This window comes from Phyllostomus hastatus, unplaced genomic scaffold (genome assembly GCF_019186645.2).
Source record: "Phyllostomus hastatus isolate PE091 unplaced genomic scaffold, TTU_PhHast_1.1 phas_contig_16, whole genome shotgun sequence".
Classification (NCBI taxonomy): Eukaryota; Metazoa; Chordata; class Mammalia; order Chiroptera; family Phyllostomidae; genus Phyllostomus; species Phyllostomus hastatus.
Genome location: NW_025333643.1, coordinates 20,401,095 through 20,427,244, shown reverse-complemented (window position 1 = coordinate 20,427,244; position 26,150 = coordinate 20,401,095). Strand labels below are relative to the sequence as shown.

The 26,150-nt window shown below is 36.4% G+C and overlaps 1 protein-coding gene across 1 annotated transcript in view; it reads left to right on the top strand.

Annotated features, from left to right (window-relative positions):
- LOC123814289 (cadherin-related family member 3-like) overlaps positions 1–26,150 on the top strand; it is a 97,768-nt gene that overhangs the window by 55,715 nt on the left and 15,903 nt on the right. Inside the window, exons 10-12 of the mRNA XM_045832010.1 lie at positions 9,156–9,258; positions 13,242–13,340; positions 23,674–23,906. Of these exons, the coding sequence (XP_045687966.1) occupies positions 9,156–9,258; positions 13,242–13,340; positions 23,674–23,906 (435 nt within the window). The remainder of the gene's footprint in view (positions 1–9,155; positions 9,259–13,241; positions 13,341–23,673; positions 23,907–26,150) is intronic.

Sequence of the window (26,150 nt, the reverse complement as noted above, 5' to 3'; positions counted from 1 at the left end):
TCCTTCTTTTGGTTGTATGAGGAGGCAAAATGTATCTACCTGTGTCCCCATCTTGGCCAGAAGTCTCGGTCTGGGATTTTGTTGTTATTATTTTTCTAGTTCTTTTAGACATATCATTAGGTTGTTATGTGATATTTTTCTATCTTCTTTAGGTAGGCTTCTAATGCTATGAAATTCCCTCTCAGGACCTCCTTTGCTGTGTCCCATAGGTTTTGTGTTATTGTGTGTTCACTTTCATTTGTTTCCAGGTATTTATGGTTTCTTCCTTGATCTCATTGTTAACCCACTCATTATTTAATAAAACATTATTTAGCCTCCACATGGAGGAGTTTTCAGGTTTTTCCCCCTTGATATCTAGTTTCAGGCCATTATGATCAGTGAAAATGCTTGATATGATTTCAATTTTCTTGAATTTGTTAAGGCCTGTTTTGTATCCTTATGTGGTCTATCTTTGAGAATGATCCATGTTGCATTTGGGAATAATGCATATTTTGCTTCTTGGAATGAAATGGTCTGTAGATATCTATTAAATCTATTTGATCTAGTGTGTCATTTGATGCCACTATATCCTTATTGATTTTTTTTTTTTTTTTTGCTGGAAAACTTGTTCATTGTATGACTGCAGAGCTCTCAATCTCTTAAAGTCCTCCAAGGTTTTCTGTACATATCTAGGTGTTCCTATATTGGGCACATATATGTTTACAAGGGTATATGCTTCTGTTGGACTGAACCCTTAAGTATTATGTAGTGTCCTTCTTTGTCTCTTATTGTGGCCTTTGTTTTGAAGCGTATTTTGTCAGACAGAAATACTGCTACCCCAGCCTTTTCTCTTCTGAATTTTGAATATTTATTCATATATTAATTGTAATTATTCTTGACTTAATCTTTATTGCATTTTCCCCATTATCATGTAGCCCCCTTTTACCTCCCACTCTCAGGAATTACCACACTGTTGTCCATGAGTTCCTTTTCCTTTTTGCTCAACTCCTCCATCCCCTAACCTCCTCAATCAGCTGTCATCCTGCTTTCTATCTGTGAGTCTGTCCCCATTTTTCTTGTTAGTTCAGCGTGTTTATTAGATTCTACATATGAGTGAAATCATATGGTATTTGACTTTCTCTGATGGGCTTATTTCACTTAGCATAATGTTCTCCAGGCCCATTATACTGACGCAAAGGGTAAAATGCTTTTCTTTTTTCAGCTGTTGTATTCCATTGTTTAAATGTCCCATAGTTGTTTTATCCACTTATCTACTGATAGATACTTGGGCTGCTTCCATATCTCGACAATTTTAAATAATGCTGCAGTGAACATAGGGGTACTTATGTTCTTTTGAACTGGTGTTTTGGATTTCTTTGGAAACATTATCAGAAGTGGGATTGCTGGGTCAAAAGGCAGATCCATTTTTAATTTTTTGAGATATTTTCTATACTGCTTTCCACAGTGGCTGCACCAATCTGCATTCCCACCAACAGTGCAAAATGGTTCCCCTTTCTCCACATCCTTGCCAGCACTTGTTTGACAATTTATTGATGATAGACATTCTGACAGGTGTGGGATGATACCTCATTCTGGTTTTAATTTGCATTTCTCTGATGATTAGTGACATTGAGCTTATTTCCATATATTTGTAGGCTATCTATATGTCTCCTTTGGAGAAGTCTCTATTCAGGTCATTTGCCATTTTTTAAATTGGTTTGTGTGTGTGTGTGTGTGTGTGTGTGTGTGTATGTTTTGAGTTTTGTAAGTTCTTTAAAAATTTTAGATATTAACACTGTATGAGATGTGTTGGTGAACATGTTCTCCCATTCTGTGGGTTGTCTTTTTATTTTGTTGATGTTTTGCTTTGCTGTGCAAAACTTTTTAGTTTGATGTAGTCTGATTTGTTTATTTTTTCTTTTGTTTCCCTTGCCTGGGAAAATATATCTGATAAAATATTGCTATAAGCCATGTCTGAGATTTTGCTACCTATGTTTTCTTCTAGGATTTCTATGGTTTGGGATATAACATTCAAGTGTTTGATCCATTTTGAATTTATTCTTTTGTGTGGTGTAAGAAGGTGGTCTAGTTTCATTTTTCTGTACACATCTATCCAATTTTTCCAACCCCATTTACTGAAAAAACTATCCTTAACCCATTGTATGTGCTTGCTTCTTCTGTCAAATATTAATTGACTATAAAGTTGTGGGTTGATTTCTGGTCCCTCTATTCTGTTTCATTGATCTATGTGTCTGTTTTTGTGCCAGTACCAGGCTCTTTTGATTACTATGGCCTTATAGTATAGTTTGATATTAGGTAGTATGTTTCCTGTAACTTTTTTCTTCTTTCTTAGGATTGCTGTTGCTATGCAGGGCCTTTTGTGGTTCCATATACATTTTTGAAATATTTATTCTAGTTCTGTAAAATATGACATTGGAATATTGACAGGAATGGCATTGAATATAGATTGCTTTGGGCAGTATGGACATTTTAATGATGTTAATTCTTCCTATCCATGAACATGGTATGTGCTTCCACTTATTTGTATCTTCAATTTATTTCTTCACTGTCTTATAATTTTCTGAGTATAGGTCTTTCACAACCTTGATTAGGTTTATTTCTAGGCATTTTATTCTTTTTGCTGCAATTGTTAATGTGATTTGTTATCTTAAATTCCCTTTCTGTTAGTTTCTTTTTGGCATGTAAAAATGCAACTGATTTCTGTAATTTTGAATCCTGCTACTTTGCTGAATTCATTTATCAGTTCTAGTAGTTCCTTGGTGGAATCTTTGGGGTTCTGTATGTACAATAACATGTCATTTTCAAATAAAGGCAATTTTACTTCTCCCTTTCAAATTTGGATGCCTTTTATTTCTTCTTCTTGTCTGACTGCTATGGCTAGGACTTCCAGTACTATGTTGAATAAGTGAGGTGGAAGCAGAATTTCTTGTCTTGTTCCTGATCTTAAGAGGAATGCGTGTAGTTTTGCCCATTGAGTATAATGCTGGCAATGGGTTTGTCATATAGTGCCTTTATTATGTTTAGGTATGTTCCCTCTCATCCTATTTTGTGGAGTGTTTTTATCATAATTGGGTGCTGAATTTCATCAAAATATTTTTCTACATCTATTGATATGATCATGTGGTTTTATCCTTCATTTTGTTTATATGGTGAAATACATTTATTGATTTGTGAATGTTGTACCAACCTTGTATTCCCAGAATAAATCCCACTTGATCATGTGTATCATCTTTTTGATATGTTGCTGTGTTTGGGTTGCTGATATTTTGTTGAGGATTTTGGTGTCTATATTCATCAGAGATATTGGCCTATAATTTTCTTTTTTTATGGTGTGTTTATCTGGTTTTGGAATTAAGATAATTCTGGCCTTGTAAAATGAGTTTGGGAGCCTTCCCTCCTCATGAATTTTATGAAATAGATTGAGAAGGAGAGGTGTCAGTTTTTCTTGGAATGTTTGGTAAAATTCACCTGTGAAGTCATCTGGCCTTGGACTTTTGTTTCTTGGGAGTTTTTTGATTACTGCTTCAATTTCAGTTGGTATAATCGGTCTATTCAGCTTTTCTGCTTCTTCCTGATTCAGTTTTGGAAGATTGTATGTTTCTATAAAATTTCCCATTTTGTCCAGGTTGTCTAGTTTGTTCTCATACAGTTGTTCATAATATTCTCTTACGATCCTTTGTATTTGTTTGGTGTCAGTTATTTCCCTTCTTTAAATTCTGATTTTATTTATTTGGGTCCTCTCTCTTTTTTTCTTGATGAGTCTGATTAGAGGTTTATTAATCTTGTTTATCTTGTTAAAGAATCAGCTATTGGACTCATTGATATTTTGTATTTTTTTAGACTCTACTTTGTTTAATTCTACTCACTTTGGGCTTTGTTTATTGTTCTTCAAGTGCCTAAGTGTAAATTTAAATTTTTATTTGAGCTTTCTCTTGTTTTTTGAGATAAGCCTGTAAACTCTATGATTTTCCACCTTAGGATTGTTTTCCCTGTTGCTCACATTTTAGGTTATTTTATTCTCATTTTGATTTGTTTCAAGATTGCTACCTTGATCTCATTGTTGATCCATTCATTGTTTAATAACATGTTATTTAGCTGTTATGTCTGTGTGAATTTTTCAGTGTTCCTCTTGTGATTGATTTCTAGTTTCATAGCATTGTGGTCACAGAAAATGCTAGGTATGATTTCAATCTTCTTAAATTTATTGAGATTTGTTTTGTGTCCTAATATGTGGTGTATCCTAGAAAACATTCCATGTACCCTTGCCAAGTATGTATACTCTGCTGCTTTAGGGTGAAATTCTCTAAACATGTCAATTAAATCAATTTGATCTAGTGTGTTTAAGGCCATTGTCTCCTTATTGATTTTGTGTCTGGACAATCTATCCATTGAAGTCAAAGGGGTGTTAAAATCCCTGATTGTGACTTTATTTCTGTTGATCTCTCCCTTTATATTCATTAAGATTTACTTCACATATTTAGGTCCTCCTATGTTAGTCACATAGGTGCATAAATGTTTACTAGGGTTGTATCCTCTTGTTGGATTGTTCCCTTTATCATTATGTAGTGTCGTTTGTTTTTGTTTGTTTTTCCTCTTAGTATAGCTGTGGTTTTTAAAGTCTATTTTTTCAGATATAAGTACTGCTACCCTGGCATTTTTTTCCTTTTGTGTTTGCATGGATTCTTTTTTTCCATTCCTCACTTTTAGCCTGTGTGTATCTTTCTGTCTGGGGTGGGTCTTTTAAAGGAAGCATATATGTGGGTCTTGCTTTCCTATCCATTCAGGTACCCTATGTATTTTGGTGGGAGCATTTAAGTCATTTATATTTAAGGTGATTATTGATAGATAAGTATTTAGTGCCATTTTATCATTAAACTATTTTCTTCTCTTTTTTTTCTTTCTTTTTTTCTTCTTCTTCTTAAAGCAAGCCCTTTAACATTGTTGCCATACTGGTTTGGTGTTAAGAAACTCTTTTAGCTTTGTCTTGTCTGAGAAGCTCCTTATTTCTTCTTCAATTTTAAATGATAATATTGCTGGGGAAAGTAGCCTTGATTGTAGGTCCTTGCTTTTTATCACCTTGAATATTTCATGCCACTCCCTTCTGGCTTGAAATGTTTCTTTTGAAAAATCAGATGAGAGTCTAATTGATGCTCCCTTGTATGTAACTATCTCCTTTTCTCTTGTGGCTTTTAGGATTCTCTCCTTGTCTTTAAACCTTATTATTTTAATTATGATGTATCTTGATGTATGCCTCTTTGGGTCCAACTTGTTTGGGACTCTGTGAGATTCCTGGATATGCGTCTTTTTCCTTCACCAGATTAGGGAATTTTTTGTCATTATTCCTTCAAATAGGTTCTCAATCCCTTGCTCCCTCTCTTCTTCTTCTACTATTCCCATGATGCTGATGTTTTTACACTTCATGTTGTCCAAAATGTTTCTTACGCTCTCTTCATTTTTAAAAATTATTTTTTCTTTTTGCTGCTCTGTCTGGGTGTTTTTTTTTTCTACCTTGTCCTCCAAATCAGTGATTTGATCCTCTGCATCATCTAAGCTACTGTTTATTCCTTCCAGCATATTATTTATATTTGATATTGCATTCTTTATTTCTAACTGGTCCTTTTTATGGTTTCTATGTCTTTTTTTCATGCTGTTGATTATCCTTATAATCATTACTCTAAACTCTCTGATAAATTGCTTGCCTCCATTTCATCCAGCCCTTCTTCTGGAGAATTCTCTTGCTCTTTCATTTGGGGTCTCTTTCTTCATCTTCCTAATGTGGGTGCTTCTTGTATTTGTTTCTATGTATTAGGTAGATCTGAAAGACTGTGATGTAGGCCTTTGTCAGATGTTGCTTGTGACTGGCCCTGGTCAACTGTTTGTAGTTATCATGATCACTCATGTGGCTCCTTCTGCTGTTCCTGTTTGTGTGCAGAAAGAACCAAGCTGTGCCCCAGTGTTGGCTATTATCAGCACTGGGCCCCAGGGAGGGTCAGTTGAATCACTTGGAGAGAAGTGATCTATTTGAGAAAGATGGCCTGTCCAGTATGGGGAATGACACAGCACAAGGATCCTGGCAGCTCTTTCTTCAGTTTTCTCTGCTCAAAGCCTCCAGCCCCATACTCACCTCATGTGTCTCTAGTACATTCTGCCCACCCTCTGCTGGATCCCAGGGTAAGTGGCTGCAAATGGAATATTTTGTGTTGGCCCTTTAAAAGGCTCTTTGCTTTCTATCCCTGTCAGACAGAAACCCTGCTGCTTTTCACAGTTGGATATTATCTGGGTTCTTTTCTGCTTTGGTGCTGTGGGCTGGGGAGTCCAGCTTGGGGTTTAGACCCCGTGCTTTTCAGGAGGAGCCTGCTAGCCACTAAAATATCCCTTCAGAACTGCAGCTGCTGCCTATGGGAACCCAGCCAGTACTCTTGTGCCTCTTCCACACTCCCTACCAGTCTCTTGTGGTGAAGTGGTTTCTTTCATCTGTCTGTTATTATAAGGCTTCTCTCCAGCTTGTGTTCAGTTGGTTATTCAGGAAGATTTCTCTAGAATTTACTTGTAATTCCAGTTTGGTCCTGGGAGAAGGTTAGTGTAGGTTCCACCTACTCTTCTGCCATCTTGATCCTTCACTATCCCAGCTTTTTTCTTTTTGTCTTAATTTGCATGGAATATTTTTTCATCCCTTCCCTTTCAGACCATGTAAATCTTTTGCTCTGAGGTGGTTCTCTTGTAGACAGTATATATTTGGGTCATGTTGTCTTATCCATTCAGCTACCCTATATCTTTTGATTGGAGCATTTACTCCATTTACATTTAAGGTTAATATTTATAAGTACTTATTCACTGCCATTTTTTTCCTTTGTACCTGTGTTTTTCTTTCTCTCTCTATTTCTTCTTAAAGCAGTCCCTTTAGCATTTCTTGCAATGCTGGTTTTGTGGAAATGTACTCCTTAATTTTGGGGTGTTTTTTTTTTTTTTTGGTCTGGGAATGTCTTTATTTCACCTTCCATTTTAAATGAGAATCTTGCTGGATAAAGTAGTCTTGGTTGCAGGTCCTTGCTTAACATTACTTGGAATATTTCATGCCATTTTTTTTGTAGCCTGTATTGTTTCTCTTGAGTAATCAGCTGACAGCCTTATTGGGGTACCTTTGTAGCTAACTACCATATATTGCTGTATATAATGCACACACATATTTTAGGCCAAAACGTTCAGGAAAAAATATTTTGTTTTAATTTTTAATTCAATATTTTTACTTATTTATACTTAGAAACAAAACTGATTATTGTATTCCAGGGTGTTATTTAGCATATGGGTATCATTATTGCTTTCTAGAGTTATACTTTTAATGTATAAGCATAAATAAAAGAATTAAAAACATTTATATAGATATAGAATTAGTACTACCATGTTAATGTTCATCCTTATTTTTCCCTCAAGGATTCATGCAAAAAAGTGTGTATTACATATGGCAAAATATGGTAATTGTTTCTCTCTTGCTGCCTTTAAGATTCTCTCATTGTCTTTAAAATTTGCCATTTTAATTGTGATATGTCTTCTCATAGGCCTCTTTGGATTCATCTTGATTGGGACTCTCTGTGCTTCATGAACTCATGTGACTTTTTCCTTCACCAAGTTATGGAATTTTTCTGTTGTTATTTCTTCAAACAAGTTTTCTATCCCTTGCTCCCTTCCTTCTCTTTCTGGCTTCCTAATGATGTGAATATTGTTACATTTCACATCCCTGAGCTCTCTTAAACTTTTCTCATTTTCTTTAAGTCTTTTTTTCATTTTGTTGCTCTGACTGAGTTTTTTAATATCTTGTCTTCCAAATCACTGATTCAATTCTCTGCTTCTTTTTGCCTGCTTTTTCATTTCAGTAGTTGCATTCTTCATTTCTGTCTGGTTCTTATTCACAGTTTCTATGTCCTTTTCATGCGGATGTAGTTTTCTCTAAGTTCCTTGTAGTTCTAAGTTCCTTGAACATCCTTATAACCATTACTCTGAACTCAATGTCTGATCATTTGCTTGCCTCAGTTTCATTTAGCTCTTTTTCTGGGGAATGTTTGCATACATTGTGAATTTGGAAGCTTAGTCACTGAGTTAAGAGATTTTCTGGGTTGATGTTCTTTTTGAAATGCAATGCCAAGTTGTTATTCTTTTAAAATGAAATTTGGATAAAGATGGAAGTTTTATAAATATGATGCCAACTAACATTTGGGCCCCACATATACTTTCTCTATTTAAGAATAACTCCTTCTACCCATCACCTACCTCTAATTAAGTTTTAAATTTTCATAATTATCTTTTAAGTCTTAAATATTACTTATTTCTATAAGCTTTCCTTTATTACCATAACTGGCTTAGTTTTCCTGGATATGAGCTCACATTATAAATTCTGCTTCCTCTGTCAGACACTTGTTAGATCCTATTATAACTGCCTATTTAATTCTTTGGTCTTTTTCTGAGTGGTTGATTTTTGTGTAGCAACACCTTCTATAGTGCTAGGTACATACTGGATATTCAATATACTTGAATAATGAATAAATGAATGTATGAATCAGATACTAAATTTTCAAAAATGTTTTTACCAAACACCTGGGTGCTCAGGTTCATATTGACCCAGTTCAACTGAACTTTGTGCCAATGCTGTTATATCTGGGCTGTCTTCAAGTCTACACTCTGCAGTCATATTGTTTATTGTTATATCCCTAATGCTTCCAACTAAACCTGGAACTTAATTAGTATTCAATAGATGTTTTTACAATGTTGAGTACCTGGTAATGATAGGAATAATGTACACTTATTATAGCACTTTTTTAATTACAAAGTACTTTCAAAATACTTTCTCTTTTTAAATATTTTGCCAAAGGTCACACAATTAGCATGTATTGAAGGCAGGATGTGACCCATGCTCTTTTTATATTATGCCAGGATGCTCTGTCTAAAAATAGAGTGCTCTGGAAGGAAATCAAAGGTGTCTCTTTGTTCCTTCAAAATGCTTCCTTCTGTTTCACACTTTGCCCAGTCTCAGACATATTCTGATGCCATCTTTACTGAGTCAAAATGTCCATGCTCTTGCCTTTTCTAGAATGATGTTTTACTTAAAACATGTACATTAAAAAAAGTCAGTCCCTTTTCCTGAAATAATTTTGTTCTAAAAGTTTGCCAAAGGAATGGATTATGAAAGCCCAAAGATGATTGCAGCTGGACATATCTATGAAATGACAATTTCAGTATTTGATGACCTACATCCTTCCCATACAGGTAAGCTTGGTAAATTTTCAGGGAACATTAAGTGAGGTACTCTAGACTCATGATTTTAGCTTTTAAAATGTAAAGATTCATTATTTCTGGGATGGTTTTCTTAAGTCAGGCAAAGAAGGAAAGAGATAATTAAATAGACTTATGTTGGAAGTTATCATTAGATGCAGGAAGTCTTTTGAAATTGCTAGCAGCACCTTCAGAAATACACACTTTTTAAAACACAGCCCTGCTTAGAGATCTTTGGTGCTGGAAATGACAGAGGATGTGTAGAGCCCACCCTTTATGCTTGATATTTAAATAACTTTATGTCTAGTGTCTTAGTCTATTTAGGCTGCTATAACAAAATACTCTAGTTGGAGTGGCTTATAAACAATAGAAATCTATTTCGCAGAGTCTGGATGTGGGAAAGTGCTAGCAGATCTGGTGCCTGGGGAAATTCACTTTTTAGGTCATAAGTACCTGTCTTCTCACTGTAGTTTCACATGGCAGAAGGCATAGGGGAGCTCCCTGGGGCCACTTTTGTAAGGGCTCTAATCCCTTTTATGAGGATTCCACTCTTACAATCTAATTACTTCCCAAGGGCCCCACCTCCAAATACCATCACATTGGGAACATAGGTTTTAACCTATGAATTTTGGAGGGACAAAAATATTCAGTCCATAACATTTACTAATACCAAACATCTCTTATTTGGAAAGACCCAGATATTGGGTAACATGAAGTATAAAACATACAGGTATTTGGATGCTTTTTTGGTGTTTAATTGGAATTATTTTACATGATATAGGTAGAGCCATTATTGATGCAAACCACAGGCCATTTGCCAACTTCCACAGCTCATTACTTGTATGAAAGGGCAAAGAATGATCAACTCCTTTGCCATTTGGTTTTCTTGTAACTATTGCACCATTTTGGGTTAGTCTGTGTTAGCTAGAATTGGTCTTTGGTATACCGAGATTAAATTCATGCACATGGCATGGTCACAGTCTTTTGACATGTGTGGAATTAATAGCCTGTTTTTTGCTAGCTGTAAAACACCCTAAGGGACAGATATGATTGTGTGCTGTAGACCCAGAGCAGGGTATGTAGCTAGCGAGTAAGCTTAGCCAACCATTTGACACTTACTTCTCTCTGTTTCTGGTTGTACAGATGAGAACTCACATTGAATTCCCCAAGGGGTATTTACATGTTCTACTACACTTTGAGAGTAAATTTGTTGCTGTAGAGGTATTTGTGAAAATAGGGTTTCACAAAAATTTCTGGATACATCTATTATTAATACTAGGTGTCTATTGTATCTGGAACATATGGTAATAAGTAATCTAGTAGGTGATTAGCATCAAAGACATTTAAGAGGATGTGGGTTTTGGGGTTGTGAATACAGGCTTTACAGTAAAATGTCAATGCTTGGTAAGGGAGGGCCTAGAATAAGAGTGGTACTTGGGTTTTATCTCTTGTCAACTGATCTGTTGGTAGTGTTTTCTGGGTCATTGAGTTGAGAAGGATTCTGAGGTTGCATCCAGAAGCAGTGGGAAAGTACTTTGTCATGGACATAGGAAAGCACAATGATGGTGTGTGTCTATAGGTTTGCAACCAAAGGAAACTTAATGCTGAACTTCAAGCAACAAATCTAAAGTTCTTTAAATCCATCCCTCTTGACTAACAGATATAAAAGTTTTAATGGGGCTGAGTTTACAAATGTGATTTTTAGACTTAATTGACCCAACTCTGTTGAGAAGTGATGTGTAGGGAACAGGGACACGTCATGACAAGCATACCAGTATACCCAAAAGTGTTCCTGTTGTGTTTTCTCCATTCCCCACTGGTGGAGTTTTATTGTTCTGTATAAAAGCCTATTACATAGTCTGATTGATCTTTTAGGAGGAATGCTATTTCTTGCATTTTTTGTTTTCATCCTGTTGGCCTAACTAATCAAATAAAGAATCTGTTCCTCTCACCAGATTTGAGCCTTTCTTCAATACGGAGAGAAAAAAATCACAGTAATAATCCACATCTTCTCTGGTCCTCACACATCCACATATTCACAACTGCTCATGAAAGGAACTTTTAACACCCAAAACATGGTTCTATCTACTTTTATAGGCCAGGTAATTAGCACAGTTTTGAGTCTTTATGGATGCAGTAAAACATAGTAATAGCAAAGCTGGAAACAACACTTGAATAGGATTTAGTGAAGGAAACACAGAAGCTTTCACATAAATCACTTGTCTCCATTGAATAGTGCTTCTTAACATTTCTTGGTGGTCATTGATACATTTGAGATGCTGATAAAAACTATAGACCCTGTTCCTAAAAAAATACACACAATCATAAATACCAAAATACAAAGAATGCCACAGATTCTCTAAAGTTGAATGTTTTATAGATCCTAGTCTAAAATTTCTTGTTTAACACATTTGGCAAAGATTTTATGGAGATAAAATATATTAGTGTTCTCCAGAGCATGATGTCTACAAGATAATCTGCTAAAAAAATTTCATGGTCAAATAACTATAGATAGCAATGCATAACTAGGACATTCAAAATACAGAATGGTATTATCAGAAACCCTATGAAGTCTCACCAGAAAGAAACTTTTTAATATTTGTTTAGCTAAGCATTTTGCATTTGACAAATTAAGCCTTTCAGGGGAGATATTTTGGGAGGTGTTGGTAGATACAATTAAGTTCAATACCCACTCCACAACTTACTAGCTGTTTGAGTTAGAAAACCACTTGACTCTAGAACCTCAGTTTCCTCATCTGTAAAATGGGGACAAAAACTACTACTAATGCCTTGCATAGTAAATTATTATTTTATTTTTATTACAAAAAGTTTCTTCTTTGCAATTTGCTTGCTTTTATGTTTAATCATCAAATTCCTTCTTTTTGACTACTTTCTGGTTAGTTTGAGCGTGTTGGTCTGAAATATAGATTCCTTTTCTATGGCATACTATACACAAACATCTGGCAGAGATGAGTAAAATATACTATTTTTACTTAACTTTTTATAGTGTAAGTAAACTCACAATCATTAACAACTACACCTAAAACAAAAACAAAAACAAACTAAGCGAACAACTAGAACAGGAACAGAAACACAGATATTGAGATCACATGGAGGGTTATCAAAAGGGAAGTGGGAGGGGGAAAAGGTACAGAGAATAAGTAGCATAGATGGTAGGCAGAAAATAGAAAGGGGGGAGGGTAAGAATAATATAGGGGATGTAGAAGCTAAAAAACTTCCATGTACAACCCATGGACATGAACTAAAGGGGGAGAATATGGGTGGGAGAGGGTGTACAGGGTGGAGGGGAGTGAAGGGTGGAAAATGGGACAACTGTAATAATATAACCAATAAAATATATTTAAAAATAAAAGAAAACCTTCTTGGGCATAATCTCATTTTGCCTTCATACTCTGTGAAAAGTGGAAGATTGAAACTGATGTTATTCCTTTTTTATTGATGAAGAAACTGGGCCTCTGAGAAGTTAAGCTAGTTAAAGGCCACAGAGCATACATCAAAGCACTCCTTGAATATGCATTTTCTGAGTCTCCTTCCATGTCACCTCCTAAAACATATAGTAAAAGCAGAATATAGAATGTCGTATGCTGGGTTTAGAATGATACCCTAAGAAATTCTCTAATTGAAGAGATTGTACTCATAAAAAACACAATAAACTCTCTTTTGTAAAATGTAAAACTACACATTTATATGTGCTATATATGATATGCAGACATATATCACTATTGTATAAAATATGACATGCAGGCATTATATATATTTGACTAATTTCTTTGGCTAGAATTCATTTGTGTTCCTTGAGAATGCAGAATCACAGGACAGGGATTATTTGGGGCCAGACAGAATCCCATTGTAGTTTTGAAATCCTCCAGTGAGCCTGTTGCTGGGGGCACATTTAGCTTTTCTGTAGACTAAAACCATTAGCATAACAAAACATTTATTCACTGTTGCCTTTACAGTAACTGTGACGATCATTGTACAGATTGCTCCAGCCAATGATTTCAGCCCTGTGTTTAAAGCTGCATACTATTCATTCTCTGTTCCGGAAACATCAAAAGGTGAGAGATCACCCTTCCATGGTGTGAAGCACAAGAAAAATTCTACCAGATCGCAAATGAGTGAGCAATGGAAAGATGACAAAACACAAGGAGGCGAGGGAGCTTTATGGGGCTCCAGACCTTCAGAAAATTTGAAATTGGCAATGACCTCAGTGTATCATCCTGACAGTTACCTAAGGGCTCCTTTGTGATTTTATGTAAGATCTCAGATTTTTGTAATGGACAAATAAATGTGATAATTATGTTATTCCATTTCTCTTCTCTTTTACCTCTGAATTAGGTCCAATGTAAAGATAGTAGGGACAATGTGGCCATTGTCCATGCAGTTTATATCCTGTGAACATCTGAAGTCAAATTTCAGGACTGGAGTCAAGCTCTTGATCAGGGTCCTTTCTGAGTCATGAGTTAGAAATGAATTAGGACATACTTACTAGCACAAACCAAGGAACGTTAGATTTAGAGGGACAAAAGAGATAATGCATGTATCTTTTGTTAATCCAAGGGAGGAACATATCCCTTCCTCAGCATCACTGGATGGTGGGTCCTCCAGGCTTAGCTTGCATACTTCAAGTTGTGTGCTAAAGTCAAATAATACTTGCTCACAGGAGCCAGTTATTAAAATTTTAGGAATTTTATAACCTGATTATTACCATCATTAAAAATGAAATTATATAAGCTTAGTTGCACAAGTTATTTTAAAAACAAAGTTAGTAAATACTCAAAAAACTCAGCATTTCTTATGTTACTACATTTCACTAGTATCTGTACCCTTGAAGTTATTTAAATCTATTTGATCTGCATGGTGAAAATCTGTATATAAAATGGTTTGCTACTACACCTTCTTTTCCAACTTAGTACTATTATGTTGATAGCTAAAAATTGGCAATTGTGGGAGTTATTATACTATGGAAATAGGCAAATACTGCATACAAGGGCTTGATTCATTAGTTGTTTTTTTTAAAATTTTATTTTAATCATTGTTCAAGTACAGTTTTCTCCCTTTTACTCCCAATCCAGCCCACCCTCCCAACCCTCCCCACTTCCCTCCCATTACCACCATCCCCCGAGTTTTTGTCTATGTGTCCTTTAAATTTGTTCCCGTGAACTCTTCCCATTGTCCCCTGAAATTCCCTCTTCTCTCCCCTGTGGTCACTGTCAGCCTGTCCTCTATTTCAGTGTCTTTGGTTATATTTTGCTTGTTTCTTTGTTTTGTTTAGGTTCCTGTTAAAGGTGAGATCATATGGTATTTGTCTTTCACTGCCTGGCTTGTTTCGCTTAGCATAATGTTTTCCAGCTCCATCCATGCTGTTGCAAAGGGTAGGAGCTCCTTCTTTCTTTCTGCTGCATAGAATTCCATTGTGTAAATGTACCATAGTTTTTTTGATCCATTCATTTACTGAAGGGCATCTAGGTTGCTTCCAGCATCTAGCTATTGTAAATTGTGCTGCTATGAACATTGGGATGTATAGGTTCTTTTGGACTGGTGTTTTAGTATTCTTAGGATAGAGTCCCAGCAGTGGAATTGCTGGGTCAAAAGGCAGATCCATTTTCAGTTTTCTGAGGAAGTTCCATACTGTTTCATAGTGGTTGTACCAGTCTGCAGTCCCACCAACAGTGCACTAGGGACCCCTTTTCTCCACAACCTCTCCAACACTTGTTGTTTGTTGCTTTGTTTATGATGGCCATTCTGACTGGTGTGAAGTGGTATCTCATTGTGGTTTTAATTTGCATCTGTCTGATAGCTAGCAATATTGAACATTGTTTCATGTGTCTTTGGATTTTCTGTATGTCCTCCTTGGAGAAGTGTCTGTTCAAGTCCTTTGCCCATTTTTTAATTGGATTCCTTGTCTTCTTAGAGTATAGTCATGTAAGTTCTTTATATATTTTGGAGATTAAACCCTTGTCTGAGGTATCATTGGCAAATATGTTTTCCCATAGAGTTGGTTCTCTTTTAATTTTGATACTGTTTTCTTTAGCTGTGCAGAAGCTTTTAATTTTGATGAGGTCCCATTTGTTTATTCTTTCCTTTATGTCCCTTGCTCTAGGGGACAAGTCAGTAAAAAAGTTTCTGCATGAGATATCTGAGATTTTCCTACCTATGTTCTCCTCTAGGACTTTAATGGTGTCATGTTTTATATTTAAGTCTTTTATCCACCTTGAATTTATTTTTTTATATGGTGTAAATTGGTGGTCAAGTTTCATTTTTTTACACATGGCTGTCCAGTTCTCCCAACACCATTTGTTGAAGAGGCTATTTTTACTCCATTTTATGTTGCTGCTTCCTTTGTCAAATATTAATTGACCATAGAAACTTGGGTTTATTTCTGGGCTCTCTGTTCTGTTCCATTGGTCTATGTGCCTGTATTCTACACGTTCAGAGAAACCTCTCTAGCAGTGAACTATAGAAATGATCCCTGAAAGTATAGTTTTTGATTCATTAGTTTTAATTATCATTACAAAAATTGAGGAAATATTCTTCTGGAAATTAAAAACTATTATCCAATTCAGTGAAGAAGTTATTTGCATGATTGATAAACTAATGAAGCTCTGACATTGTTTCACTTTTCACCTTATTCTTTAACATAAGGAAAACATTAACATTCATGTCAGAACTATCATCATTTGTTAACTGCAATCATAAAATGGGTATTGAATGGGCATGGATAGAGGAGTTAGGCAAAAATCAAAGCATTCTGTGAGAATCAGTTGTCCACATGGGAACTCACAATAAAGAATATTGTGCAATTTATTATTTGTAAATTTCATGTTCTATATTTATTATATTAGTAAAATTTATAATAAGCTTCATATTTATGTAGACATATGTTCATACATGCACACATTCTTTCTTTTTTAGAGAGTTGGTTGTTAATTATTTGCCAGAACATCACCAGGTAGAACCCACTACTTCAAACCAACTTATTTCTCTGGCAGACAACTACATTAATTAGACCATTGTTCTAAGGAGAGACTAGGAAGTAAAAAACCCATGTAGTTTTTGGATTTTAGTTCTTTGTTTGCCTCACCATGCAATTTTGGACAAACTCTTAAAACCCTCTGTAAAATAAATGCATGCCTATGGTCCTAGTTTTGGAGCATAACACAATTGAATCCTATGATTTACAATCAGACAATTCTGGAAAAATACATATAAACTGAATTATTATAGAGAGTATTCTGCTCCCTCTCCATGAAATTTTGTTATCATTTCAGAAGTACACAAATCTCAGTATTGATTTATGAGTAATATTTTTTCAATAGAGGCTCATTACCTTAATTTCTTTTCTCCCTTTGTAGTCTCCTAGTTCTGTGGTAGTCTTCTTGCTCTAGGGAGTTTTATTAAAATAGTTTTATGGTGGGTCTTTATACAGAAGTTAAATGGCTCACAATTTTTTAATTCTCTCCTAGCTTATAAACTGTGAATATGGAACTGAGGGTCTGAGTGCTGGTTCCAAGGGTCTCTGAAAGAAAAAATCTACAGCCTTCATCAATTATTGAAGGGTTTCCATGAACCACTAAATTTCACAACAACCAGTCTAGATTTTAAAAAAGACTGGTATTTTTAATAGGCTTTATATTTCAGAGCAGTTTTAGGTTTACAGCAAAACTAAGAGAAAGTTACAGAAATTTCCCATATATCCCCATGTCCCCACACATACATAGCCTCCCCCATTATCAAAATCCTTCACCAGAGTTGTACAATTTTTAAAATTGGTGTATCTACACTGACACATCATTATCACTCAAAGTCCAGCATTTACATTAGGGTTCACTCTTGATGTACTTCCTATGTCTTTGGACAATATATATGTTGACATGTATCTACCATATGGTATCATACAGAATAGTTTGACACTACTCCAAAAATCTGTGCTTCACGTATTCATCCTTCTCTCTTCCTCAATCCCTGGAAACCACAAATCTTTTCATCATGTCTATAGTTTTGCTTTTTGAGACTGGAATTTTTAAAAAATAATGTTTTATGGGAAACAGGTGTTTTATGTCAGTTTCTTTTCCAACTATCTGAAGTTGTTCTGAAATGTAATTTTATGTTTTGAAGGTAGAACTCTCTAAATGTATTCAACATTTCTACATTTTCTTTTAACTTTTTACAAATTGTTCAAGTACAGTTGTCTCCATTTCCCCCTACCACCACTACCCACCTACCCCAACCCCAGCCATCCCCACTTCCCACCCTTGATCCCTATCCCCCTTTGGTTTTGTTCATGTGTCCTTTATAGATGTTCCTGAAAATCCTTCCTCCTTTTCCTCCCATTTTCCCTTCCCACCTCGCTTCTGATTACTGTCAGTTTGTTCTGAAATGCAATGTCTCTGGTTATATTTTGCTTGCTTATTTGTTTTGTTGATTAGGTTCCACTTATATGTGAGATCATATGGTATTTGTCTTTCACTGCCAGGCTTATTTCACTTAGCATAATGCTCTCCATTTCCACCCATGCTGTAACAAAGGGTAGGAGCTCCTTCTTTCTTCTGTGTAGTATTCCATCATGTAAATGTACCATAGTTTTTTTATCCACTCATTTACTTGTGGGCACTTAGGTTGCTTCTAGCACTTGGCTATTGTAAACTGTGCTGCTGTGAACATTGGGGTGCATAGGTTCTTTTGGATTGGTGTTTCAGGGTTCTTAGGGTATAAAGAACTTACATCACTCCTCTTGAATTAGACAAACAATCCAATTTAAAAATGGGAAAAAAACTTAAACAGATCTTTTCCTTTTAAAAAAATTATGTTATCATTCAATTAGAGTTGTCTGCATTTTCCCCCACCACTCTCCCCCATCCCACCCAGCCAAACCCACCTCCCTCTTTTGCTTCCACTCTCCCCCTTGGTTTTGTCCATGTGTCCTTTATAGCAGTTCCTGGAAACCCTTCTCCCCATTATCTCCTCCCACCTCCCCTTGGGTTACTGTCAGATTGTTCTTAATTTCAATGTCTCTGGTTTTATTTTGCTTACTTTTTTCTTTTGGTGATTATTGAACAGACACTTCCCAGGAGGGCTTACAAAGGGCCCAGAGACATGTGAAAAGATGCTCAGCATCAGTAGGCATCAGGGAGATGCAAATTAAAACCATTTCTACATTTTCTTAAGCATAGTTTAAACCTTCTTGATGCTTATGTGAAAGATTTAAAATTTTTGAATTATAACAGTGTTAATTTGGAAGGACTCAAAAGATTCAGCCTCTTTATTTTACCACAAGAAAATTTTGGCTGGAGAGAGAATTGGGTCACACAGCTAGTAAATGGTAGAAACAATAAGTAAATGCAGACTTCCAAATTCCTGGTCCAGTTCTCTGTTTAGTATTCCCAGCTGCTTTTCTTGTATTGATTTTGATGACTGAGATCACCAACAGTCTGAAAACAAGTTTAGAGAATTCATATGAAGAGATGAGTATCATTTTTTTGAGTGTGTGTACTATTCTCCAAAAGGCTTGGCTACTGATTTACTGTACCAGAGAGAAAACTTCTAGTTCTTCATAAAGGAGCAACATGATGTATCAGAGAAACTATGAGCACTGGAATCAAATAGAGCTGGATTCAAATTCTGTTTCTGCCAACTGTTAGTCATATGATCTTAGGCAGTTCATAAAACCTCCATGTGCCTTTGAATTCTCATCTGCAGAATAGCGATTACAATAATAATGACATAAAGATAAGAATTAACTGATAATTATAAGTATATAAGCTACATGCTACATACTAATGAAAGTCTCAACAGTATTGATAATAATAATAATGATAACAACAACAACAACATTAACAATAACAACCACTAACTTATTGAGTGCCTACAATGTGTCAAAACTCTTTCCTTGCTATTTTTTTTTAAACATTCCTTAATCTTCCCTACCAGAGTACATAAGAAGAATGAAATTAAGGGAGGGTTGGTGTTTTGAGGTGATACTCATGGGCAGAGACAATATCTTCTGCACAACTCAGTGACAATTTGCCTTAAGTGAGGGAATTAAAAAGCTAAAACTACTCTGAAAAAAAATTCTTTTCAGAATATCAAATATTTAGCCTATAGACCTTGAGGACATTAGAAAATCTATTAATAAGAAAGGTTTTTTTTTGTTTGTTTGTTTGGTTTTTGTGCTGTGTTGATTAGCACAGAGGGTTTCAGTGTGCCTTGAGGACTATATAAGATTTTTAAAAAAATTCCTAACAAAATTGTAGGAATTGATAATCTTTAAAATAAAACAAAATTTTGATGGCATATGATGGGTAAATAAATCTCTCATTGACAAATGGCTTCCGAAGGGAGGTAGGCATAGGCAAAAAATTCTTTTTATCAGAAATTATTTAGAAGAAAAAACATGAAAATTAAATTTTACTGGGTTGCAAGTCAGAAGGGAAAACATATTTCATTTTCAATAGTTTTTGATAAACTTGTCTGGCAGAGTCACAGAGTTTCATAATTACTCTATTTTAAACTTTAGCTAAAGATGCTCAAGATAGCTTTTAGTATTATTGAAAGGTTAATATTATTTCTATAGAAGAGTAAGCTTTCAGTTATACTTAACTAGATAGTAAATGTAAAAATGACATTACCTTTGCCCACACCTCTATGATAAAGATGGCACTTTTACCCTTAATCTGTTTTATGTGGTTGTCAGTTGTAACACTATTATTTTTTAAAAAATATATTTTATTGATTATGCTATTACAGTTGTCCCATTTCCCCCCTTCATTCCCCTCCACTCTGTACACCCTCTCCTACCCACATTCCCCTGCTTTAGTTCATGTCCATGTGTCATAAGTTCTTTAGCTTCTACATTTCTCATACTATTCTTGCTTTCCCCCTATCTATTTTCTAGCTACCATCTATACTACGTATTCTCTGTACCTTTTCCCCCTCTCTCCACCTCCCACTTCCCTGTTGCTAACCCTCCATGTGATCTCCATTTATGTGGTTCTGTTCCTTTTCTAGTTGTTTGCTTAGTTTGGTTTTGTTTTTGCTTTAGGTGTGGTTGTTAATAATTGTGAGTTTGCTGTCACTTTATTGTACATGTTTTTTATCTTCCTTTTCTTAGGTAAGTCCCTTTAACATTTCATAAAACAAGGGCTTGGTGATGATGAACTCCTTTAACTTGACCTTATCTGGGAAGCACTTTATCTGCCCTTCCATTCTAAATGAAAGCTTTGCTGGATAGAGTATTCTTGGATGTAGGTCTTTGCCTTTCATGATTTGGAATACTTCTTTCCAGATCCTTCTTGCCTGTAAGGTCTCTTTTGAGAAATCAGCTGACAGTCATATAGGCACTCCTTTGTAGATAACTTTCTCCTTTTGTCTTGCTGCTTTTAAGGTTCTCTCCTTATCTTTAGTCTTGGCTAATGTAATTATGATGTGCTTTGGTGTGTTCCTCCTTGGGTCCAGCTTCTTTGGGACTCTCTGAGCTTCCTGGACTTCCTGGAAGTCTATTTCCTTGGCCAGATTGGGGAAGTTCTCCTTTATTATTTGTTCAAATACCTTTTCCACTTGTTGCTCTTCCTCTTCCCCTTTTGGTACCCCTATAATTTGGATGCTGGAATGTTTAACGATGTCCTGGAGGTTCCTAAGCCTGTCCTCATTCCTTTGAATTCTTATTTCTTCATTCTTTTCTGTTTGGTTGTTTCATTCTTCCTTCTGGTCCACTCTATTGATTTGAGTCCCAGTTTTCTTTCCATCACTATTGGTTCCCTGTGAATTTTCCTTCATTTCACTTAGTGTAGCCTTCATTTTTTCATCTAATTTGCAACCAAATTCAACCAATTCTGTGAGCATCCTGATTACCAGTGGTTTGAACTGTGCATCTGACAGGCTGGATATTTCTTCATCACTCAGTTGTATTTGCTCTGGTGCTTTGGTGTGTTCTTCCATTTGGACCACTTTTTTTTGGTCTTATAGCACCTGTTACATATGAAGGGTGGAGCCTTAGATGTTCACCAGGGTGGGTCAACCGTTTCTGGGTTGTGATGCTGTATGTAGGGGCAGGGTCTGGGAGGGAACAATGGCACCCACTCCACTCTCCGTCGGATTTCAGTCTCTTCCATCACTTTTCCCAAGCAAATTGGGCCTTTCTGGTGCTGATTCTCGTGTGGGTGGGCATGTGTATGTTCTAGGACCCTGTGAGTCTCTCCAATGAACTCTCTCTCCCATGAGACTGGGAGTCTCTCCCTGTGCCTCAACCCCCACAGGTGTCCCCAATCGGTGCCTTGAGGCTTTATTTCCCAGCACTGGGACCCTGGGTTATGTGATCTGTCTCACTCCCCAGCCTCATCTGGTTTATCTGCATGCAAATGTGTGACCACCTGGTCAGCCAGCTGCCTTGCACGCCATGCCTTGCTTCACAATTGCCACCTTGCTGGGCCTACCCATTGCCACCCCACACCCAGGGTCTACCAACCACCATCTGCGCATCCAGGATCCACCTGCTTCTGTGTTGCACTCCCAGTGCCACTGTTTTTTGTGCCTCAACCCCTCTTCCCCTGGCTGCCCGACTCTACCCTGCCTACCAGTCTGGATGAATGTGTCTATTTTAACTCCTTGGTTGTTGGACTTCCATACAGTTCAATTTTCTGTAAGTTCTGGTTGTTATTTTGTTTTTAAATTGTTGTCCTTATTTTGGTTGTGTGAGGAGGCACAGTGTGTCTACCTATGCCTCCATCTTGGCTGGAAGTCCAGTTGTAACACTTTTAATGATGACACTTTTACACAAGCAATAGGTTAGACTCTTCATACTCTGGATTTGCCATAATGAAACATTATTTTTTTCCACAAATGTGTTTCTCTGTTCTCAGTATTTTGAGTTGTGTTCATTGGCTGCTCAATGACATTATCAGAGACTGATGAACCTTTGTGAAAGAAAAATGCAAACTACGAGAGAAATCCTGTGAGGCTGACAGTAGTGGTGTCCTCATTAAATTGTTTCTGCACTATAATTTTTCAGTCTTGACTATCAGCAACCAAAATGTCCTATACACATATCATTGAAACTAGTCATTGTGTGGTGGTATTCACTACATGGAGGAGGTATAGTATTGACACTGGGGTTTATAATTCAGTAAAAAATGATTGAGGGATAAGGCTATTATATCTGTTGTCTATTACTATAAGTATGCTGTGTAATAACCCCTCCTCAAAATTAGAGTAATACAACAATGAAAATTTATTTAGCCCATGAGTCTGAGAACTGGCTGAACTGTCTCTCTGGTTTTGACTGGGATTGCTCAAAATTGTGGAAATGGACTGGTGTTTTGCTAATGTAGCCTGGCCACAGCAGAGGTGACCGATGAGTTGGCTCTTCTCTTGTCCTCCAATGGGCTGGTCTGAGCATGTTCTCAGAGCAGAGACAAAGGGGCAGAGGCAAGGCAAGCCTAACCACAGGAGCACTTCTCAGGCATCTGTTTGTCAGGTTTACTAATATCTCATTAACCAAAACATGTCACATGGGAGGACAAAGACCATGATGGTGGGAATGATAAAAAACAAGGACCTATTAATTCAATCAATCTACCACATTCATCTGTCTCCTGAAAGATTATTTGTAGGAACTACACACTGAAGTCACAGCAAATTGATTTTGCAAATGTGGGCTATAGATTCAGCAGATACAGATTTGATTCCTGACTCTAATATTACTAGCTTTGTGACCTTGTCAAGTTACTTAAGACCACTGGACTGCATTTTCCTAATCTGTAAAATGGGGACAGTACTAGTACATATATCATAATGCTGTTGAGAAGATCAGTAAGATAATATATATAAATAATTCTGATATAGCATTTATCAACATTATATATGAGGAACTATTCTAAATACTTCATATATTTATTTTAACTTATTTAATCCTCACAACTCTATATGATACTTACTGTTATTATTCCTTGTTTTCAGTAAAAGATATGAGGGCCAGAGAGGTTATAGAATTTTTCATTGAGTTACATCTAGTAAGTGGCGGAGCTGGGATTTGAAAACCTAGGCAGTCTAGTTCTAGAGTCTGTATTGTGAACCATTATCTGATGATAATCTTAGCATAATGTTCTGTAGAAAATGAGCATGTAAAACATATAAGTAATTATTAATAGTATGAATTTATTATTAACTCTATCATTTGATATATGCCACATGGTTTAAAGTGTAAGAGGACTGCCTGTCAATTCACCTTCCATAATGTGGAGTTGGGCTTTTCAAACACATTCACTGTCCTGTCCAGAAGAATTCAGGCTGACCTTTTGAGAAACTATGATACCATTTCAAAGGCAAAGACATCTTAAGCTTTTAAGGTAATGTCTCTACATGACAAGAATGGATCTTAATAAGTGTTATTGACAGCTTTCTACAAAGTTGGAAGAGTGACTGCCATTGATGAAGACTACCCATCAAATTGTGTTACTTACAAAATAATCAGTGGAGACATTCAAGTCATACAAATATTCTGGATCCACCCTCTTTCTGGAATGATTGAGCTCACCACACAGCCAGACTACGAGACTGTGAAGCAGTATAACCTCACAGTGGAAGGTGTGGACTGTGACAGATTTCACCCTCGCACAGCAATAACCATGGTAAGTAGAGAGCCTCAGGTTTTGATGTGATAAAAATGCTCTATTAAGGTCTACTTTATTAAAATTGAAATGGCCAAACCATAACAATGAAACATGGTTAAATAATAACAGTAATTCTCATGAGATTAAAAACATTGTAGTAATTGTAAATATGCATCTAGCATTTGTCATGTGCAAGCTCTTATTCTTGGTACATTTTATATGTTGATGTAGTTAATCTCATTAAATTTTCATGGAAGGCAGTATTATTATCATTTTCACCTATAGGTGAGAAAATTCAGGCACAGAGTTTAGGGAAATTAACTGAAGTTACTCAGAGTTTGTAGAGTGGACTCAAATCCTGGATGCCTCCCATTGGAAGGTAATGTTTTCAACAAAGGTAGTTAAATAAGGTACATTATTTTGGCATCACAGTGGGGGGGAAGTGTGTGTGGGCCTTAAATTATTTTAGGAACCCTTGAAAGATAGCAAGAGTGAATACTGCTGTGTTAATAATATGGTATGTGTAATGAATGACTATAAGGTTTTGTCATTGGAGAAAAGATAGAAATAGGGTTAAAGAATTTTAAGATTCCCCACCTGGCCTATGATTCATTATACAATTCCTTTTACTGCACAGAGCCCCCTGCCTTGCCGCTTATAGGGTGATTAAGATTCCTGAGTGTGTCATTGTGAGGAAAACATCATGTCCATTCACACCAGCAGTTAGAGTGAATTTCACAGGGGCTGAACTACAGTCATGTTGACAAGATTTTATGTCTTGGTTGTCACTGGAAAATACCTGTGAGAATGATCTCCATAGTAAGGTATCTGTGGCAGTTTTCTTGTAAGCATTTATGATGTCCCAAAATAGTATAGGATAATAGTACTTACAATTATTATTAACTTATTACAAATTAGAAGAGAGGGAAAGCAAATTAAAAAAGCAACTTTTGGTGACACTGTTCTTATAAAAATAATTTTTATTTTGGCTAAAGACAGAGAAGAAACATATTTATTCCTTCTTTTTTTAAAAATTATATTTTATTGGGGCATCTGGCTAAGATGGAGATGTAGTTGGATACACTTTGCCTCCTCACATAACCAAAAGAAGGACAACAATAAGCTAAAAAACAAAAAACAACCACAACTGCCAGAAAATTGAACTGGGTGGAAGTCCAACAACCAAGGAGTTAAAGAAGAAATATTCACCCAGACCGGTAGGAGGGGTTGAGATGGGCAGCCAGGTTGGAGAGAACATATTGCAAGGTGGCAGCTGGCAGACTGGGGCAGGGAAGGCAATGGCTGGGGGACCCTGTGGTCCCACACTCATATGCAGATAAACCAGGAGGAACAACTGGGGAGCAAGACAGACTGCACAAACCAGGGTTCTAGGACCTCAAGCCTCCGACTATAAAAACTTGTGGGGATTGTAGTGGCAGGAGAAACTCACAACCTCATAGGAGAATCTATTGGAGAGACCCACAGGGCCCTAGAATGTACAGAAACCCATTCACCTGGGAATAAGCACCAGAATGGTCCAATTTGCTTGTGGGAAGCAGGGGAAGTGACTGAAAGCTGGCCCAGAACTGAACAAGCAGCATTGTTCGTTCTTAGACCTCTCCAACACATACAGTGCCACAATGCAGCAATGTGGGTTGCCCCACTGTGGAAAATACCTAAGGTTATGCCCCTTACTATGTAATAGGCTCACCAAGACAAAAAATATGGTCCAAATGAAAGAACAGATCAAAGCTCCAAATATAGAACTAAGCGATGAAGAGATAGCCAACCTATCAGATGCAGAGGTCAAAACACTGATAATCAGGATGCTCACAGAAATTATTAAGTATGGTGGCAAAATAGAGGAAGAAGTCAAGGCTATGCAAAGTGAAATAAAGCTACATATACAGGGAACCAACAGTGAAGGGAAGGAAACCAGGACTCAGATCAACAATCTGGAGCAGAAGGAAGAAGTAAACATTCAACCCGAACAGAATGAAGAAACAAGAATTCAAAAAAATGTGGAGAGGCTTAGGAACCTCTGGGACAACTTTAAACAGTCCAACATCTGAATCATAGGAATGCCAGAAAGAGAAGAGATAGAGCAAGAAATGAAAAACTTATTTGAAAACATAATGAAGGAGAACTTTCCCAATCTGGCAAAAGAAATAGACTTCCAGGAAGTCCAAGAAGCTCAGAGAGTCCCAAAGAAGCTGGACCCAAGGAAGCACACAGCAAGGCACATCGCAATTACATTAGCCA